This window comes from Salmo salar, chromosome 15 (genome assembly GCF_965601325.2).
Source record: "Salmo salar chromosome 15, fSalSal1, whole genome shotgun sequence".
NCBI lineage: Eukaryota > Metazoa > Chordata > Actinopteri > Salmoniformes > Salmonidae > Salmo > Salmo salar.
Window position 1 is genome coordinate 105,602,501 of NC_138305.1, and position 21,104 is coordinate 105,623,604.

Genomic DNA, 21,104 nt, shown 5'->3' on the forward strand with positions numbered 1-21,104 from the left:
GCAGCACGTCGGGGGTTAAACTTTTTTCAACATCCAATGCATTCTGGGATGTAGCATGAAACACAATGGCGGCGAAACGGAATCATTTGCAACTTTTTGTGGTTTATTATTCGCTTATAGCAATATTGCTACAAATTAGTCTAACGTGTGCTACAGAGTTAACGTGGGACGACAATGGCTACATTTTATATTGTCCTTGCATGGGTAATTTGATCAACTTTAATTGGAAGCATAGATACTCGGGTGTCCTTGATGTCTGATTTGTAACTAGCCCGGCTATGTTTTCCTTACAGTTAATTTATTAACGCAGATGTTACGTATTTGTGCTATCTAGATTTGTATTTTCCAAATATAAATGTAGTGTTTAAAATTCGTTGCTAATGGGACCAATTTCGTTACTCAGGTCGATTTGGAAACCAAGCCGACCACTTTCTGGGTTCTTTGGCATTCGCAAAAATCCTGAATCGCACACTGGCAGTTCCCCCCTTCATAGTGTACCGGCACCACGCGCCACCATACTCAAATGTAAGTGCATGAATCATGTTTCCTGGTGTTGATCTCACCAGTCCTTTTCTTTTAAATCCACAAAGTGAACAAGAGCACACTTTGGGAGAAAGGACAGAGAATTGTGATGCAGCGATGATCACATCTCACTCTCACAGCTGTGTCTCCCTTTCAACAGGTACATGTCCCCTACAGTGAGTTCTTCCAGCTGGAAGCCCTGACCCACTACCACCGTGTGGTAAGCCTGGAGGACTTCATGGAACAGCTTGCTCCAACACACTGGCCTAAGGGTCAGAGGGTAGCCTACTGCTTTGAGTCAGCTGCCCAGAGGAGCGTGGACAAGAAGTCCTGCCCCATGAAGGTGAGTGTTGTGATTGAGGTTCAGAGAGTCGGAGATAACTGAGACAGTTGTTCAGGTATTGAGCCCGGTTAGTGAAAGAAAAAAAACGTTGAAACTGGTCAAGAGAGATTATATAAAAGCCAAGTCCTGGAACAGAGGCCATAGTTTTGGCTCTATTTTCTTTTTATATAGTTAAATTACTTATAAGACATGAATTGATTTAGTGTTGTTCATGGAAAGAATGCCATGGCAGAGCAGAACACTGCCCCCTGATGGAATGTTACTATAACTGTATTTTACATTAAAATCTCTTCCATATCATCTATTTCTCATGTTTACCACCAAGTGGTGAAAAACCATAAGATCTGGTATAAATGTCTTGTCAAGTCTTGCTCATGGGGTTTTATGAACCATCACATGCTGTCATTATCAGGACGGGAATCCTTTTGGTCCGTTTTGGGACCACGTAGGAGTGGAGTTTGACAGGTCTGTCCTGTTTGATGGCTTGTCCTTCAGTTCCTACCACCAACCTCATTGGCTCAACAAGTAAGTCTTTGTGCTTTACTGTTAGTGAAACATAAGCATGTTTTTTGCTCAACTTACTGGTGATATAACAGAATAATTACACCTCTTGTTACCATAACCAATGTATTACATTAAATGTAGTTTTACAGGGACGGTGCCCATTAATGAACATCACTGTAGAAGTGCAAGTTTTAGCCAGCCAGTTAATTTTAATCTGCAGTCCCAAATTCCTTCCATCTATGGTTTCCCCTGTGCAGGTTCCCTCCATCAGAGCACCCTGTTCTGACCCTGCCTGGTGCCCCGGCTCAGTTCCCTGTCATAGAGGAATATGTGGGTCTACAGCGGTATGTAGTTTGGACGGAGAGGATGGTGCAGGATGGACAGGAACACATCGCTGCTCTGCTGCCCAGGCCATACGTGGCCATACATCTGAGGATCGGCTCTGATTGGGTGAGCTGGGAACACACACACACATGGATAGAGACACACACACATAGTCGACAGAATAAAAAAAAAGATTAGTTATTGACATTTTCAATACTTTTTTGGCTGCCCTGACCCATTCTGTTTCCCTGTTGTATTCCCCGATGTAATTGTCCTTGTAGGTAAATGCCTGTAAGCTGCTCCAGAGTGGGGATGCTGGGCCTCACTTCATGGCCTCTCCTCAGTGTGTGGGTTATAACCGTCACACTGCTCTGCCCCTCACCATGACCATGTGCCTCCCTGACCTGGCTGAGATCCGCCGGGCCCTCAAGCTCTGGGTCAAGAAAACCTCTGCTCGTTCTGTTTACATCGCCACAGACTCAGAGTCCCACCTCGCAGAGATCCAAAAACTCTTCAAGGATAAGGTGAGCTTTGTTTGATTTATTCATTTTATTTGTCAGTTAAATATATACATACATGCATGCATACATACATGCATACATACAGTGCAATCGGAAAGTATTCAGACCCCTTGACTTTTTCCACATTTTGTTATGTTAAAATGGATTAAATAAAATGTGTATCATCAATCTACACACAATACCCTATAATGACATCACAATACCCCATAATGACATCACAATACCCCATAATGACATCACAATACCCTATAAAGACAAAGCGAAAACGGGTTTTTAAATTTTTGCCATTCTATAAAATAAAAAACCAGATACCTTATTTACATAAGTATTCAGACCCTTTGCTATGAGACTCAAAATTGAGCTCAGGTTCATCCTGTTTCCATTGGTCACCCTTAAGATGTTTCTACAACTTGATTGGAGTTCACCTGTGGTAAATTCAATTTATTGGACATGATTTGGAAAGGCACACACCTGTTTATATAAGGTCCCACAGTTGACAGCGCATGTCAGAGCAAAAACCAAGCCATGAGGTCAAAGGAATTGTCCGTAGAGCTCCGAGACAAGATTGTGTTGCGGCACAGATCTGGGCAAGGGTACAAAAAAATGTCTGCAGCATTGAAGGTCCCCAAGAACACAGTGGCCTCCATCATTCTTAAATGGAACAAGTTTGGATCCACCAAGACTCTTCCTAGAGCTGGCTGACCGGCCAAACTGAGAAATCGGGGGAGAAGGGCCTTGGTCAGGGAGGTGACCAATAACTCAATGGTCAATCTGACAGAGGTCCAGAGTTCCACTGTGGAGATGGGAGAACCTTCCAGAAGGACAACCATCTCTGCAGCACTCCACCAATCAGGCCTTTATGGTAGAGTGGCCAGATGGAAGCCACTCCTCGGTAAAAGGCACGACAGCCCGCTTGGAGTTTGCCAAAAGGCACCTAAAAGACTCAGACCATGGGGGTCTGATGAAACCAAGACCGAACACTTTGCCCTGAATGCCAAGCGTCGCATCTGGAGGAAACCTGGCATCATCCCTAAGGTGAAGCATGGTGGTGGCAGCATCATGCTGTGGGGATGTTTTTCAGTGGCAGGGACTGGGAGACTAGTCAGGATCGAGGGGAAGATGAAGGGAGAAAAGTACAGAGATCCTTGATGAAAACCAGCTCGAGAGCGCTCAGGACCTCAGATTGGGATGAAGGTTCACCTTCCAGCAGGACAACGACCCTAAGAACACAGCCAACACAACGTAAGAGTGGCATCGGGACAAGTCTCTGAGTGGCCCAGCCAGAGCCCGGACTTGAACTTGATTGAACATCTCTGGAGAGAACTGAAAATAGCTGTGCAGCGACGCTCCCCATCCAACCTGACAGATCTTGATGGGATCTGCAGAGAAGAATGGTGTGCCAATACAGCTGTGCCAAGCTTGTAGTGTCATACCCAAGAAGACTCGAGGCTGTAATCTCTGCCAAAGGTGCTTCAACAAAGTACTGAGTAAAGGGTCTGAATACTTACAGCACCAGTCAAAAGTTTGGACACACCGACTCATTCAAGGGTTTTTCTTTATTTTTTACCATTTTCTACATTGTAGAATAATAGTGGAGACATCAAAACTGTGAAATAACACACATGGAATCATGTAGTAACCAAAAAAGTGTTTTACAAATCAAAATATATTTTAGATTCTTCAAAGTAGCCACCCGTTGACTTGATGACATCTTTGCACACTCTTGGCATTCTCTCAACTAGCTTCATGAGTTAGTCACCTGGAATGCGTTTCAATTAACATGTATGTAAATGTAATATTTCAGTAATTTTGGTTTTTTTATCTGCTAAATTAAAAAAAAAACTGTTTTTGCTTTGTCATTATGAGGTATTGTGTGTAGATTGATAACTATGTAATCAATTTTAGAATAAGGCTGTAACGTAACTGGAAAAAGTCAAGGGATCTGAATACTTTCCGAATACACTGTATAAACACATACAGTACATCCATTTTTCGCAGGTGTTACGCTGTTGGTAAACATGCTTTGTTTGTATACTGCATGTTCAGTGTATCGTTTGTTTGTCTGTCCATGCCCAGGTGAAGGTGGTGAGCCTCAAGCCGGACTCTGCCCAGTTGGACCTGTATATCCTAAGCCAAGCTGACCACTTCGTTGGTAATTGTGTGTCCTCGTTCTCTGCTTTTGTAAAACGAGACCGGGATGTCCATGCCCGACCGTCGTCTTTCTTCGGAATGGACTACGCTGGAAAAATGTACAAGAAACAGGAGCTGTGAAGATTTTCCCTTTCTGGGTAGTCCATTCCGAAGAAAGATGACAAATGGCTTTTAGAATCTTGGGTGAGGACTTGGACAGTGCATTGTGGGAATGTGATCTACTCCATCCTCATACACTGCTCCAAAAAATAAAGGGAACACGTAAACAACACAATGTAACTCCAAGTCAATCACACTTCTGTGAAATCAAACTGTCCACTTAGGAAGCAACACTGACAATAAATTTCACATGCTGTTGTGCAAATGGAATAGACAACAGGTGGAAATTATAGGCAATTAGCAAGACACCCCCAATAAAGGAGTGGTTCTGCAGGTGGGGACCACAGACTACTTCTCAGTTCCTATGCTTCCTGGCTGATGTTTTGGTCACTTTTGAATTCTGGCGGTGCTTTCACTCTAGTGGTAGCATGAGACGGCGTCTACAACCCACACAAGTGGCTCAGGTAGTGCAGCTTATCCAGGATGGCACATCAATGCGAGCTGTGGCAAGAAGTTTTGCTGTGTCTGTCAGCGTAGTGTCCAGAGCATGGAGGTGCTACCAGGAGACAGGCCAGTACATCAGGAGACGTGGAGGAGGCCGTAGGAGGGCAACAACCCAGCAGCAGGACCGCTACCTCCGCCTTTGTGCAAGGAGGAACAGGAGAAGCACTGCCAGAGCCCTGCAAAATGACCTCCAACAGGCCACAAATGTGCATGTGTCTGCTCAAACGGTCAGAAACAGACTCCATGAGGGTGGTATGAGGGCCCGACGTCCACAGGTCGGGGTTGTGCTTACAGCCCAACACTGTGCAGGACGTTTGGTATTTGCCAGAGAACACCAAGATTGGCAAATTCGCCACTGGTGCCCTGTGCTCTTCACGGATGAAAGCAGGTTTACACTGAGCACGTGACAGACATGACAGAGTCTGGAGATGCCGTGGAGAACGTTCTGCTGCCTGCAACATCCTCCAGCATAACCGGTTTGGCGGTGGGTCAGTCATGGTGTGGGGTGGAATTTCTTTGGGGGGCCGCACAGCCCTCCATGTGCTCGCCAGAGGTAGCCTGACTGCCATTAGGTACCGAGATGAGATCCTCAGACCCCTTGTGAGACCATATGCTGGTGCGGTTGGCCCTGGGTTCCTCCTAATGCAAGACAACGCTAGACCTCATGTGGCTGGAGTGTGTCAGCAGTTCCTGCAAGAGGAAGGCATTGATGCTATGGACTGGCCCGCCTGTTCCCCAGACCTGAATCCAATTGAGCACATCTAGGACATCATGTCTCGCTCCATCCACCAACGCCACATTGCACCACAGACTGTCCAGGAGTTGGCGGATGCTTTAGTCCAGGTCTGGGAGGAGATGCCTCAGGAGACCATCCGCCACCTCATCAGGAGCATGCCCAGGCATTGTAGGGAGGTCATACAGGCACGTGGAGGCCACACACACTACTGAGCCTCATTTTGACTTGTTTTAAGGACATTACATCAAAGTTGGATCAGCCTGTAGTGTGGTTTTCCACTTTAATTTTGAGTGTGACTCCAAATCCAGACCTCCATGGGTTGCTAAATTGGATTTCCATTGATTATTTTTGTGTGATTTTGTTGTCAGCACATTCAACTATGTAAAGAAAAACGTATTTAATAAGATTTATTTCATTCAGATCTAGGATGTGTTGTTTAAGTGTTCCCTTTATTTTTTTGAGCAGTATATTACACAGTGATGTAGTAATACTTCTTTTGGGGGGGGGGGGGGGGGGGTAAACTCTGTTCGCTGTGAATAAAGTAACGCTTTCAATGCATGTTTCCTGCAATTGGTAGGTAAAAAATAAAAAAAGTTGCAGGGGGAATAACCCTCTCAGGAGTGCAGTAACTGATCCTGCAGATACTAATTATAGGGGGGACGTTGACAGTCTTCCTCTTACCTTTTTCTAATGTACTCAAATATGTAAATGATTACTGTATCAGCTTTTGTCATCGGTTTCTGATATTTTTGAAGCATTGTACCTGCTAGCTAGTTGTATTATTGCTCTGTGATTAAAATGACCGGGAACATGACATTTATGAAAATAACCCTAAAATGTGATGACTGAGCTTCCTCGGTTAGATAAATGGAGAAGATTCAGGCTTCACTGGTGAATACATGTCTGTACCCTTCAACGAAACCAGTTAATGCATATTCTCGCTTTTGACATGCTACATTTGTCAATGCATTTCTTTGAATAACATTTTCCAAAGTTATATTGACCAAATTTTGTAAGAGACATTTGCTCCTATTTATTATGATTGGTCTTCAGCTGTTACCTAGGAACATGTTGCTAGGCTACTACATACAGTAGCAGGACAAAGACAACGATTGGCTGTGATGTCAATATCTTACGCTGAACATTCCAGGTATAGTTAAGCCATATCCAAGAAGACTCAAGGCTGTAATCACTGCCAAAGGTGCTTCAACAAAGTACTGAGTATGTATGTGTGTGTATATATAGATTCTTCAAAGTAGCCACCCTTTGCCTTGATGACAGCTTTGCACACTCTTGGCATTCTCACAATGAACAGGTGTGTCTTGTTAATTTGTGGAGTTTATTTTGTTCTTAATGCGTTTGAGCCAATCAGTTGTGTTGTAACAAGGTAGGGGTAGTATACAGAAGATAGCCATATTTGGTAAAATACCAAGTCCATATTATGGCAAAAACAGCTCAAATAAGCAAAGAGAAATGACAGTCCATTATTACTTGAAGACATGAAGGTCAGTCAATCCAGAAAATATCAAGAACTTTGAAAGTTTCTTCAATTGCAGTCGCAAAAACCATCAAGCGCTATGATGAAACTGGCTCTCATGAGGACTGCCAGAGCAAAGGATGATCCAGAGTTACCTCTGCTGAAGAGGATAAGTTTATTAGAGTTACCAGCCTCAGAAATTGCAGCCCAAATAAATGCTTCACAGAGTTTAAGTAACAGACACATCTCAACATCAACTGTTCAGAAGAGACTGCGTGAATCAGGCCTTCATTGTTGAATTGCTGCAAAGAGACCACTACTAAAGGACACAAATAAGAATACTTACTTGGGCGAAGAAACACGAGCAATGGACATTAGACCAGTGGAAATCTGTCCTTTGGTCTGATGAGTCCAAATTTGAGATTTTTGGTTCCAACCGCTGTGTCTTTGTGAGAAGCAGAGTAGGTGAACGGATGATCTCCGCATGTGTGGTTCCCACCTTGAAGCATGGAGGAGGTGTGATGGTGTGATTTATTTTGAATTCAAGGCACACTTAACCAGCATGGCTACCACAGTATTCTGTAGCGATACGCCGTCCCATCTGGTTTGCGCTTAGTGGGACTATCATTTGTTTTTCAACAGGTCAATGACCCAGCAAGATGGCGCTGACAGAGATGGTTGCCTCACTTCGAGCCCTTAGGAAACAATGCAGTATTTTTTTTAAAATGCATTACACTGTTGGAACTATAAGCACAAGCATTTCACTACGCTCACATTAACATCTGTTAACCATTTGACCAATAAAATTGGATTTGATTTGACACCTCCAGGCTGTATAAGGGCTTTTTGACCAAGAAGGAGAGTGATGGAGTGCTGCATCAGATGACCTGGCCTCCACAATCACTTGACCTCAACCCAATTGAGATGGTTGGGATGAGTTGGGCCGCAGAGTGAAGGAAAAGCAGCCAACGAGTGTTCAACATATGTGGGAACTTCTTCAAGACTGTTGGAATAGCATTCCAGGTGAAGCTGGTTGAGAGAATGCCAAGAGTGTGCAAAGCTGACATCAAGGCAAAGGGTGGCTACTTTGAAGAATCTCAAATATAAAATATATTTTGATTTGTTTAATTAACACTTTTTTGGTTACTACATGATTCCATATGTGTTATTTCATAGTTTTGATGTCTTCACTATTATTCTACAATGTAGAAAATAGTTTTAAAAAATCAAGAAAAACCCTTGAATGAGTAGGTGAGTCCAAACTTTTGACTGGTACTGTATATATTTATTATTATTTACACCGAATTATTTCATTTTGGGGATCTTTATTATCCACCCGCACAGTAGGTGGCAGAATGCACATATACTTTTTGCGAATGCCATTATACCGAAGAAGAAGAAGGTTGGCTGTGATGTTGAAAGCGATCAACCAGCATCTCCGTTTCATCCGGGATAGTTTTCTGGGATGCGGGGAAGGTGGCGGTAATGGCTGACTGTGTGGAAGCACTGGATTAAATGGTAACTAGCTGACAACGTTTACGTTGTCATGGATGTTGCAGTTTAATAATGTCAAAATGAGATTCACCAGAATTGTGTGCTTGTTCTTGTAAACTGGATTTGAGACGCATCCATCATCAAAATACACGGTGTTGTCTCTTGTCCTCTGAGGATGGATGTGTTTTGCCGTTGCTAGGCCGTCTGATCGAGCTTGGGCTGCTGTCCCGATTCTTTGTAAACCAGCTGGCTAACTAAATCTATCATTCTGTTGGGTGACGTGAACATATTTATCCAGTTTGCTAGCTGTATTCTCGTTTTAATATAGCTAATTGTTACAATTAGCAAACCGAAAAGCTGTAACCATTGATTTAATTTGAGTCAATCAACTAACGTTAGCTAACTAGCTACAGTAGCACTGGAAAGGTCGTCAGTTCTGTTTCGTCGCTATCGCTAGGACCACTGACTGATAAATACCTAGCTAGCTTGCCAAAGAACGTGACATTTTTAGCCAGTTAGCTAAGTTAGCAGGCCATACATTTACAATGTTTTTCTAGCGAAATGGCCTAGCCTCGAAAGTATGTGGACACCCCTTCAAATTACTGTATTCGTCTATTTCAGCCACACCCGTCGCTGATGTGTATTAGAGTACACAGCCATGCAATCTCCATAGACAAACATTGGCAGTAGAATGGCCTTACTGAAGAGCTCAGTAACACAACGTTGCACTGTTATAGGATGCCACCTTTCAAACAAGTCACTAAAACAAATGTCTGGTCTACTAGAGCTGCCCTGGTCAACTGTACGTGTTGTTATTGTGGAAACGTCTAGGAGCAACAACGGCTCAGCCGCAAAGTGGTAGGCCACACAAGCGCACAGAACGGGAGTGCTGAGAGCATAGTGTGTAATAATAAAAAAAAGAATCTGTCCTCCGTTGCAGCACTCACTACTGAGTTCCAAACAACCTTTGAAAGCAACGACGGTGCAATAACTGTTCGTCGGGAGTTTCATGAAATGAGTTTCCATGGCCGAGCAGCCATACACAAGCCTAAGATCACCATGTGCGATGCCAAGTGTCGGCTGGAGTGATGTAAAACTTGCTGCCATTGGACTTTGGAGCAGTGGATACGTGTTCTCTGGAGTGATGTATTACGCTTCACCATCTGGCATTCTGACGGACTAATCTGGGTTTGGTGGAGGCCATGAGAATGCTACCTGCCCAAATACATAGTGCCAACTGTAAAGTTTGGTGGTGGAGGAATAATGGTCTGGGGCTGTTTTTTCATGGTTCAGGTTAGGCCCCTTAGTTCCAGTTAAGGGACATCTTAACACTACAGCATACAATGACATTCAAGACGATTATGTGCTTCCAACTTTGTAGCAACAGTTTGGGTAAGGCCCTTTCCTGTTTCAGCATGACAATGCCCCTGTGCACAAAGCGAGGTCCATACAGAAAATGGTTTGTTGAGATCAGTTTGGAAGATTTTGACTGGCCTGCACAGAGCTCTGACCTCAACCCCATCGAATACATTTGGAATGAATTGGAACACAGACTGTGAGCCAGGCCTAATCGCCCAACATCAGTGCCCAACCTCACTAATGCTCTTATGGCTGAATGGAAACAAGTCCCCGCAGCGATGTTCCAACATCTATTGGAAAGCCTTCCCAGAAGAGTGGAGGTTGTTATAGCAGCAAAGGGGTGACCAACTCCATATTAATGCCCATGATTTTGGAAGGAGATGTTTGACGAGCAGGTGTCCACATACTTTTGGTAATGTAGCTAGCTAGGTAACTTTAAATCTATGTCTCAGATGAAGGCTTAGCTAGTTACCAGCAGTATCTTTGTTGTGCTCTGTCGTTAACCTAGGTAGCTAGTCTTGTTAATGTTAGCTTGCTAGCTAGCTGCTTCAGTATCTAACACCACTGTAGCCAGGAAGCTGGTTTGAGACACAGTGCACAAAATAAGGTCTTCATAATCACAAAAGAAAACAGTAACTAATCGTGTTGGCAATGGCTATTTGAACATCAGCGTATGATGATTTTATTTCTCTCTTTTTACAGGTTCTGATGCTGGCAGGTCTGACATTGTGAACTCAGACTTGTACAATACTTGAAGGATATAGACGCAAGCCAGGGGGACAAGGCCAGTTGGTCTGAGAATCCTCACGATGTCTAAGACCAAAGAGTCGGTGAAGGTGGTGGTTCGCTGTCGACCCATGAATGAGAAGGAGCGTGCAGCCAACTTTGAGAGGGTGGTGCATGTGGATGTGAAGCTGGGCCAGGTGGCCGTGCGAAACCCCCGGGGGGCTGCAGCCCACGAACACCCCAAGGTCTTTACGTTTGACTCTGTGTACGACTGGAACTCCAAACAGGTGGATCTCTATGATGAAACCTTCAGGCCCCTGGTAGACTCCGTTTTGCTTGGTTTCAATGGGACCATATTTGCATACGGCCAGACAGGTACAGGAAAGACCTACACTATGGAGGGGGTGCGCAATGACCCAGAGAGAAGGGGTGTAATTCCCAATTCCTTTGAGCACGTCTTCACACACATCTCCCGCTCCCAGAACCAGCAGTACCTGGTGAGGGCCTCGTACCTGGAGATCTACCAGGAGGAGATCAGGGACCTGCTGTCCAAGGACCAGTCCCGCCAGCTGGAGCTGAAAGAGAGGCCAGACACGGGTGTATACGTCAAGGACCTGTCCTCCTTCGTCACTAAGAGTGTACGAGAAATAGAGCATGTCATGAACGTGGGGAACCAGAACCGCTCCGTGGGCTCCACCAACATGAACGAGCACAGCTCCCGATCACATGCCATTTTTCTTATTACCGTCGAGTGCAGCGAGCTGGGCGTCGACGGAGAGAACCACATTCGAGTGGGCAAACTGAACCTGGTGGACCTGGCTGGCAGTGAGAGGCAGACCAAGACAGGAGCACAAGGAGAGCGCCTGAAGGAGGCTACCAAGATCAACCTATCGCTGTCAGCCTTGGGGAATGTCATCTCTGCCCTGGTAGACGGCAGGAGCACTCACATCCCCTACCGCGACTCCAAGCTCACCCGCCTGCTACAGGACTCTCTGGGGGGCAATGCCCGCACAGTCATGGTGGCTAACATCGGACCAGCCTCTTACAACGTGGAGGAAACACTGACCACGTTACGCTACTCAAACCGGGCGAAGAACATCAAGAACAAGCCCCGCGTCAACGAGGACCCTAAAGATGCTCTGCTCAGGGAGTTCCAGGAAGAGATTGCTCGGCTCAAAGAACAGTTAGAGAAACGCTCAGGGAAGAAGAAGAAGAGGAGGAGGAGGGGGGTTGGAGAAGCTGGGGATGAACTAGAAGAGGACACTGAGGATGGAGAGACGGAGGAGGATGATGATGGTGTAGAACCAGCTGATAAAGTGGGTGCAGATTATTGGCGCGTACAGCAGGAGAAGTTGGAGAGGGAGAGGAAGGCCATCATGGAGGATCACAGTCTGGTGGCGGAGGAGAAACAGAGGCTGCTAAAGGAGAAAGAGAGGAAGATGGACGCCCTGAAAAAGGAGCAGGAGGCAGGCGAGATGCTGACTGCCAAAGTCAAGGTGAGGAGACTACGTTCTGGTCCTTTTTCATGGTCTTTTACTCAAACCATTTTTTGTTTTCATTTACCCTGTTTCCCCCTCACGCCTCTTGATTGTGTTTCCCCCCCTCACGCCTCTTGATTGTGTTTCCCCCCCTCACGCCTCTTGATTGTGTTTTCCCCCCCTCACGCCTCTTGATTGTGTTTCCCCCCCCCCTCACGCCTCTTGATTGTGTTTCCCCCCCCTCACGCCTCTTGATTGTGTTTCCCCCCCTCACGCCTCTTGATTGTGTTTCCCCCCCTCACGGCTCTTGATTGTGTTTCCCCTCCCCCTCACGGCTCTTGATTGTGTTTCCCCTCCCCCTCACGCCTCTTGATTGGGTTTCCCCTCCCCCTCACGCCTCTTGATTGTTTCCCCCCCCCCCTCACGCCTCTTGATTGTGTTTCCCCCCCCCCTCACGCCTCTTGATTGTGTTTCCCCCCCCTCACGCCTCTTGATTGTTTCCCCCCCCCTCACGCCTCTTGATTGTTTCCCCCCCCCTCACGCCTCTTGATTGTGTTTCCCCCCCTCACGCCTCTTGATTGTGTTTCCCCCCCTCACGCCTCTTGATTGTGTTTCCCCCCCTCACGCCTCTTGATTGTGTTTCCCCCCCTCACGCCTCTTGATTGTTTCCCCCCCTCACGCCTCTTGATTGTTTCCCCCCCCCTCACGCCTCTTGATTGTGTTTCCCCCCCCTCACGGCTCTTGATTGTGTTTCCCCTCCCCCTCACGGCTCTTGATTGTGTTTCCCCTCCCCCTCACGGCTCTTGATTGTTTCCCCCCCTCACGCCTCTTGATTGGGTTTCCCCTCCCCCTCACGGCTCTTGATTGTTTCCCCCCCCCTCACGCCTCTTGATTGTTTCCCCCCCCTCACGCCTCTTGATTGTGTTTCCCCCCCTCACGCCTCTTGATTGTGTTTCCCCCCCCTCACGCCTCTTGATTGTGTTTCCCCCGCCTCACGCCTCTTGATTGTGTTTCCCCCGCCTCACGCCTCTTGATTGTGTTTCCCCCGCCTCACGCCTCTTGATTGTGTTTCCCCCCCTCACGCCTCTTGATTGTTTCCCCCCCTCACGCCTCTTGATTGTTTCCCCCCCTCACGCCTCTTGATTGTGTTTCCCCCCCTCACGCCTCTTGATTGTGTTTCCCCCCCTCACGCCTCTTGATTGTTTCCCCCTCACGCCTCTTGATTGTGTTCCCACCCTCCTCACGCCTCTTGATTGATGTTTCACGCCTCTTGATTGTGTTTCCCCCCCCTCACGCCTCTTGATTGTGTTTCCCACGCCTCTTGATTGTGTTTCCCACGCCTCTTGATTGTGTTTCCCACGCCTCTTGATTGTGTTTCTCACGCCTCTTGATTGTGTTTCACGCCTCTTGATTGTGTTTCACGCCTCTTGATTGTGTTTCACGCCTCTTGATTGTGTTTCACGCCTCTTGATTGTGTTTCCCACGCCTCTTGATTGTGTTTCCCACCCCCCTCACGCCTCTTGATTGTGTTTCACGCCTCTTGATTGTGTTTCCCACCCCCCCTCACGCCTCTTGATTGTGTTTCCCCCCCTCACGCCTCTTGATTGTGTTTCACGCCTCTTGATTGTGTTTCACGCCTCTTGATTGTGTTTCACGCCTCTTGATTGTGTTTCACGCCTCTTGATTGTGTTTCACGCCTCTTGATTGTGTTTCACGCCTCTTGATTGTGTTTCCCACGCCTCTTGATTGTGTTTCCCACGCCTCTTGATTGTGTTTCCCACGCCTCTTGATTGTGTTCCCCACACCTCTTGATTGTGTTTCCCACGCCTCTTGATTGTGTTTCCCACGCCTCTTGATTGTGTTTCACGCCTCTTGATTGTGTTTCACGCCTCTTGATTGTGTTTCACGCCTCTTGATTGTGTTTCACGCCTCTTGATTGTGTTTCCCACGCCTCTTGATTGTGTTTCCCACGCCTCTTGATTGTGTTTCCCACGCCTCTTGATTGTGTTTCCCACGCCTCTTGATTGTGTTTCCCACGCCTCTTGATTGTGTTTCCCACGCCTCTTGATTGTGTTCCCCACGCCTCTTGATTGTGTTTCCCCCCCCCCCTCACGCCTCTTGATTGTGTTTCACGCCTCTTGATTGTGTTTCACGCCTCTTGATTGTGTTTCCCCCCCTCACGCCTCTTGATTGTGTTTCACGCCTCTTGATTGTGTTTCCCACGCCTCTTGATTGTGTTCCCCCCCCCCCCCCCACGCCTCTTGATTGTGTTTCACGCCTCTTGATTGTGTTTCCCCCCCCTCACGCCTCTTGATTGTGTTTCCCCCCCTCACGCCTCTTGATTGTGTTTCACGCCTCTTGATTGTGTTCCCCCCCCCCCCCCCTCATCCCTCTTGATTGTGTCCTCACCCAGGCGATGGAGAGTAAGCTTCTGATGGGTGGGAAGAACATAGTAGACCACACCAATGAGCAACAAAGGATCCTAGAACAGAAGAGACAGGAAATCGCTGAGCAGGTAACGTTTGTTTAGACTTAGGTTATTGATAGAGAGAATTAAACACTCAATAGATGTCAATCTAATAGTATTGATTTGCCCACACAAACATTTAACCAGTTTGTGTGATTTACACTGCCTTTCCCTTCTTACCGTGATGCTCTGTGTGTTTGTGTGATTTACACTGCCTTTCCCTTCTTACCGTGATGCTCTGTGTGTTTGTGTGATTTACACTGCCTTTCCCTTCTTACCGTGATGCTCTGTGTGTTTGTGTGATTTACACTGCCTTTCCCTTCTTACCGTGATGCTCTGTGTGTTTGTGTGATTTACACTGCCTTTCCCTTCTTACCGTGATGCTCTGTGTGTTTGTGTGATTTACACTGCCTTTCCCTTCTTACCGTGATGCTCTGTGTGTTTGTGTGATTTACACTGCCTTTCCCTTCTTACCGTGATGCTCTGTGTGTTTGTGTGATTTACACTGCCTTTCCCTTCTTACCGTGATGCTCTGTGTGTTTGTGTGATTTACACTGCCTTTCCCTTCTTACCGTGATGCTCTGTGTGTTTGTGTGATTTACACTGCCTTTCCCTTCTTACCGTGATGCTCTGTGTGTTTGTGTGATTTACACTGCCTTTCCCTTCTTACCGTGATGCTCTGTGTGTTTGTGTGATTTACACTGCCTTTCCCTTCTTACCGTGATGCTCTGTGTGTTTGTGTGATTTACACTGCCTTTCCCTTCTTACCGTGATGCTCTGTGTGTTTGTCTGCAGAAACGCAGAGAGAGGGAGATGAAACAGCAGGTGGATAATCGTGATGAGGAGACGCTGGAGTTGAAGGAGACATATAGCTCTCTACAACAGGAAGTAGACATCAAGACCAAGAAGCTGAAAAAGGTAGGACATTAGAAAACCATAGCTTTCCTTTACGGTGTCAGTTTGGCATACAAAAAGTTCAAAGGAAATTGTGCAGAACTTTTTCCTTGTAAATGTTTGCTACATTGAATCAAACCCCATGGTGTTTTTGTCTCTTTGCCTCCCCACCCTGTTTTTCTCCCCTCAGCTGTTTGCGAAGCTGCAGGCAGTGAAAACTGAAATCCATGACGTCCAGGAGCTACACAGCAAGGAGAGACAGGAGCTGGAGCAGACTCAGAACGAGTTGACCAGGGAGCTCAAACTCAAGTATGGAGCCGCCGGGCCACACCTCTCATTTCTCACACAGGAAAAAGAAAACCACAATCAATATAGTCTATTTTGCTTGTTGCCCTCTGAGGAGCGCGCGGGTCCCGTTGGGACGAGGGGAGAGAGCGCGGGTCCCGTTGGGACGAGGGGAGAGAGCGCGGGTCCCGTTGGGACGAGGGGAGAGAGCGCGGGTCCCGTTGGGACGAGGGGAGAGAGCGCGGGTCCCGTTGGGACGAGGGGAGAGGGCGCGCGGGTCCCGTTGGGACGAGGGGAGAGGGCGCGCGGGTCCCGTTGGGACGAGGGGAGAGGGCGCGCGGGTCCCGTTGGGACGAGGGGAGAGGGCGCGCGGGTCCCGTTGGGACGAGGGGAGAGGGCGCGCGGGTCCCGTTGGGACGAGGGGAGAGGGCGCGCGGGTCCCGTTGGGACGAGGGGAGAGGGCGCGCGGGTCCCGTTGGGACGAGGGGAGAGGGCGCGCGGGTCCCGTTGGGACGAGGGGAGAGGGCGCGCGGGTCCCGTTGGGACGAGGGGAGAGGGCGCGCGGGTCCCGTTGGGACGAGGGGAGAGGGCGCGCGGGTCCCGTTGGGACGAGGGGAGAGGGCGCGCGGGTCCCGTTGGGACGAGGGGAGAGCGCGCGCGGGTCCCGTTTTTACTTTTGAGTCATTTAGCAGACGATCTTATCCAGAGAGACTTAGTTGGTGCATTCCTCTACAGAGAGCTAGGTGAGACAACTACACAGCAGTCATACTAAGTACATTTTTCCTCTAACGTAGCTGTCAGAGCTAGTTATTGATTGGTCTCGATTAGCAGACTGCCTAGACCACCTCCTATTATCAATGATAGTCCCCTCAAGCTGTTAGTCCCCTGTCAGCAGCACAGCACAACTGACCTTGTCGTTCTGTCTGTGTCCTCAGCACGACTGACCTTGTCGTTCTGTCTGTGTCCTCAGCACGACTGACCTTGTCGTTCTGTCTGTGTCCTCAGCACGACTGGCCTTGTCGTTCTGTCTGTGTCCTCAGCACGACTGGCCTTGTCGTTCTGTCTGTGTCCTCAGCACGACTGGCCTTGTCGTTCTGTCTGTGTCCTCAGCACGACTGACCTTGTCGTTCTGTCTGTGTCCTCAGCACGACTGGCCTTGTCGTTCTGTCTGTGTCCTCAGCACGACTGACCTTGTCGTTCTGTCTGTGTCCTCAGCACGACTGGCCTTGTCGTTCTGTCTGTGTCCTCAGCACGACTGGCCTTGTCGTTCTGTCTGTGTCCTCAGCACGACTGGCCTTGTCGTTCTGTCTGTGTCCTCAGCACGACTGGCCTTGTCGTTCTGTCTGTGTCCTCAGCACGACTGGCCTTGTCGTTCTGTCTGTGTCCTCAGCACGACTGACCTTGTCGTTCTGTCTGTGTCCTCAGCACGACTGGCCTTGTCGTTCTGTCTGTGTCCTCAGCACGACTGACCTTGTCGTTCTGTCTGTGTCCTCAGCACGACTGACCTTGTCGTTCTGTCTGCCAGGCATCTCATCATTGAGAATTTCATCCCCATGGAGGAGAAGAATAAGATTGTGAACAGGGCGTTGTTGGACGAGGAGGACGACCGCTGGAAGATGCGTCCGATCACCCGCATAGAGGAGTATGTTCACATTTAATTATCCTGTAGAGACATTTACACAAACAAACATGCTGAAAACCATACATGCAAAAACAATCCTGAATACAAACACAGAGTTTAGAAGAAGTTATTGGTAAATCCCTTGTGTAGGAACACGTACAGATTGTCTTCTTAATAACTCTGTGTCTCTGTCTCAGTGACCAGCAGATGATGACCAGGCCAGTGTCAGCGGTGGGCTACAGAAGACCCCTGAGTCAGCATGCCCGTACCTCCATGGTGATGAAGGCTGACGTTAGGTACAAGGTATGATATTCTGTCCTCTCTCTCTCCTCGGGGGATGTGACTTAGTCCTTGTCCTCTGGGCCGTAGCAGTTTCCTGACTTTCTCTGTCTCTCTGTCTCTCCCCAGGCTGAGAATATCCTGATGCTGGAGATGGACCTGCCCGCTCGGACCACTAAGGAGTATGAGGAGCCGGTCATAGCGCCCATGGTAGCAGCGGCGTTGGAGGAAGCACTGCGTGAGGAAGATGAGATTCAGGTGGATGCCTCCGGGTTCCACAGCAGCGGACCCACCCAGACCACCAGCACTGGGGCCGGCAAGAAACCAAAGTCTGGGTAAGGGTCTGTCCTGTTCTGTACAAATCAGCACTGGGTTTTGTCAGTTATTTCAGTAGGGAGTGTTTCTTCCTGTTTTAGTGTCACAAATCAAATTGTATTAGTCAAAAGCACGTGGTTAGCAGATGTTAATGTGAGTGTAGAGAAATTGTACTCTCGATACCACAAGGTTATAAAGTAATAATCATGATTTAAAAACCAATGATGTTTCCACATAACAACAAAATATTGATCTTCCTTTCTCCTCCAGCCGACCTAAAACGGGTAAGAAGACTGTCACCCCCACCTCTCCATACAGCCCCTCCAGCCCAGGACATCCTTTATACCCACAATCCCGTGGGCTGGTGCCTAAGTGATCACCCCACAGCTTTCTGTTTTGGGACCCAAAGACTGCTTTTTGTTTAGTTTTTCTGCTGAGTCTTGCAGACTGATTTGCAGAGAAAGTAAAGGAGACTCAGATGCAAGCTTATTTTTATTTTACCTGAGAACGTAGCTGTTTATAATGTTTGTGTTTTTTAAGAGATTTGTTACAATCTTACCATCCCAAATGGTTTCTGGACCAATACTTTTCTGAGCTGCACGTTTCCTCCTGAGCCCCCCCCAGGTCTGCAGTATAATGGGATGTGGGGGGGGGGGGGCTGACATCTGATGGGGCACATGACGGCTGTTACATGTCATTAACATGCTGTGTGTTTCTGTGCTGTATGTCTGTCCAGAAGTGGTTGTGCTTCCTACTTTAGGTTTACAATGGAGTGCTGTTATCCAGGAGGTCTGTTGCCCTAGATAAGTGGGGAGTCTGTCTGTACTGCATGGTGAACTGTACAGGCTGGAGGGTGAAGCACACTACAACACGTCTCTGTCGCACGGTGGGGGCCGGTTGCTGCTGGAATCACTAGATGCTGTTCTTTCTGGCGCACATGATGGAGGACATGACGACAGGGAGAGGAGGAGGGCGACAGGGAGAGGAGGAGGAGGGCGACAGGGAGAGGAGGAGGAGGGCGACAGGGAGAGGAGGAGGAGGGCGACAGGGAGAGGAGGAGGAGGGCGACAGGGAGAGGAGGAGGAGGGCGACAGGGAGAGGAGGAGGAGGGCGACAGGGAGAGGATAGTGGGGAACTAGAGGTCAACACAAACCAAATCTATCAGGGTTCCAAGGTGCCTTTATATTCTCCTACAGGGACAGGCTACAGGAGAGGATGGATGGATGGGTTTATCGTTTCCCCAGCCTCATCTTTATCAACCTCACATCTGGCTGTGTTCCTTGGAATCAACTGATTTCTTGTACTTGAGAGGGGTTGAATGGAGTTGATGGTTGGGACTAATAACTAATTGTAAAACATACTGTCCGTAAAACATTTATAGGTTAACAAGAGCAGCCTGAAATACTGTACGAAAAACCGACTAAAAAAGCAGGAGCTCTTCTACCTATTATATCAGAGGCCTCCATCAAAATAAAATAGACTTGGTCTGGAAAATGAAGGTAGCTTTCCGTGTATGTTTTGGATAAATATGCAGTCTTAATTCACAGGGCTGCAACCTGCATGTCTAACTACTGTCCCCACCTCCAGTCACTGTGAGAGCTGTGCTGCCGCTTGCTGCTGCTGCTACTGGGTTCTACTACCCTGTCACATAGTATCTACAAATATATATAGAGAGAGCAATGTCCATAGATAATCCTGCAGCACCTTTTGTTGTACAAATGATACAAGTAAATAGGTCTCAATATTGGAGAAGTTAACTTATTACCACTTTCGTTCATTTTTATAAACAAGTGTAGATGAAAAAGTTTTAAGTTTTATTTTTGGATTTGTATAATTTCAAGTTTCTGTACACATTTTAATGTTTTATTGGTTACTTTTTTTTATCCAACACAGTACGCATTTAATAAATGGCTTTAGTTACTTCAAATCTTTAGGTTAACTTTAATTTATATTTTGAAGTTGGATCAACGTCAATGTTTTATATGGGAAAGATGTGTTCTCTTAATGTGATGTTGACTCAGATTGTGTGTGAAAGTAAATGTTGGGACATGTATATACAGAATATAGCAAACATTAGGAACACCTATTGAGCTGCATCCATCCATCCCTCCCCTCACAACGGCCTCAGTTCGTCAGGACATGGACTCTACAAGGTGTTGAAAGCATTCCACAGGGATGCTGGCCCATGTTGACTCAAATGATTCCCACAGTTATGTCAAATTGGCTGGATGTCCTTTGGGTGGGGGACCATTCTTGATACACATGGGAAACTGTTGTGAAAAACCCAGCAGCGTTGCAGTTCTTGACACAAACCGGTGTGCCTGGCACCTACTACCATACCCCGTTCAAAGGCTCTTGTCTTGCCCATTCACACCATCCAGATCTCAAGACTTAAATCCTTCTTTAACCTGTCTCCTCCCCTTCATCTACACTGATTGAAGTGGATTTAACAAGTGATCATAGCTTTCAGCTGGTCAGACTCATGGAAAGAGCAGGTGTTCCTAATGCTTTTGTTGACTGTGTACATTTGCCATGAGAATCTTTATCCCCTGATTAAATTACTTCTCTGATCTTATGAAAGCTGACAATTACACTACATATTGCATGATTTGAGAAATCTTATCAATTGTCACCAAGCCATAGAATTTGGTAAATGTGAATGTCTTAATATGCTTGATAATCCCTACATTTTACCGCACCACACCCAGAATCCATGTATCTGTGTAGAAGACGTTTGACTGAGATGAATCTCTGATATTGTTTTAGCCAAGTTAAGTGTGCTGGTGCACTATAATCTGGTGCTGACTAGGAATGCAGAAGTCCTCATTTTCTTGTACATTTCTTTTAATAAAAGACTTAATTACACATTGTTCCATGTTCATTTAAAATGACAATCTGGTGTTTAAATAACTAAAGTGCTATACATTATCATATGCTATACATTCAACTTTGCATAAATGATTTTATTAACAGCATTCAATAGTACAGCTCAAATTCCAAAACAT

The 21,104-nt window shown here is 47.0% G+C and overlaps 2 protein-coding genes across 3 annotated transcripts; both read left to right on the top strand.

Moving 5' to 3' along the window:
- Positions 1 to 36: 36 nt before the first annotated feature.
- On the top strand, positions 37 to 6,518 carry pofut1 (protein O-fucosyltransferase 1). Its single transcript, XM_014147330.3, has 7 exons — positions 37 to 204; positions 404 to 525; positions 683 to 865; positions 1,278 to 1,390; positions 1,627 to 1,819; positions 1,975 to 2,217; positions 4,291 to 6,518. Exons 1-7 carry the CDS (start codon positions 66 to 68, stop codon positions 4,483 to 4,485), a joined length of 1,188 nt encoding a protein of 395 aa, XP_014002805.1. The 5' UTR covers positions 37 to 65; the 3' UTR covers positions 4,486 to 6,518.
- Positions 6,519 to 8,559: 2,041 nt separating this feature from the next.
- Positions 8,560 to 20,964, top strand: kif3b (kinesin family member 3B). 2 transcript variants are annotated; one of them, XM_014147324.3, is made up of 9 exons: positions 8,560 to 8,699; positions 10,737 to 12,256; positions 14,652 to 14,753; positions 15,501 to 15,623; positions 15,790 to 15,908; positions 17,380 to 17,526; positions 17,703 to 17,808; positions 17,914 to 18,119; positions 18,370 to 20,964. In XM_014147324.3, exons 2-9 carry the CDS (start codon positions 10,844 to 10,846, stop codon positions 18,473 to 18,475), a joined length of 2,322 nt encoding a protein of 773 aa, XP_014002799.1. In that variant the 5' UTR covers positions 8,560 to 8,699; positions 10,737 to 10,843; the 3' UTR covers positions 18,476 to 20,964. The 2 variants fall into 2 exon arrangements, with proteins under 2 accessions (XP_014002799.1, XP_014002800.1); XM_014147325.3 differs by having other exon boundaries at positions 17,410 to 17,526.
- Positions 20,965 to 21,104: the final 140 nt, after the last annotated feature.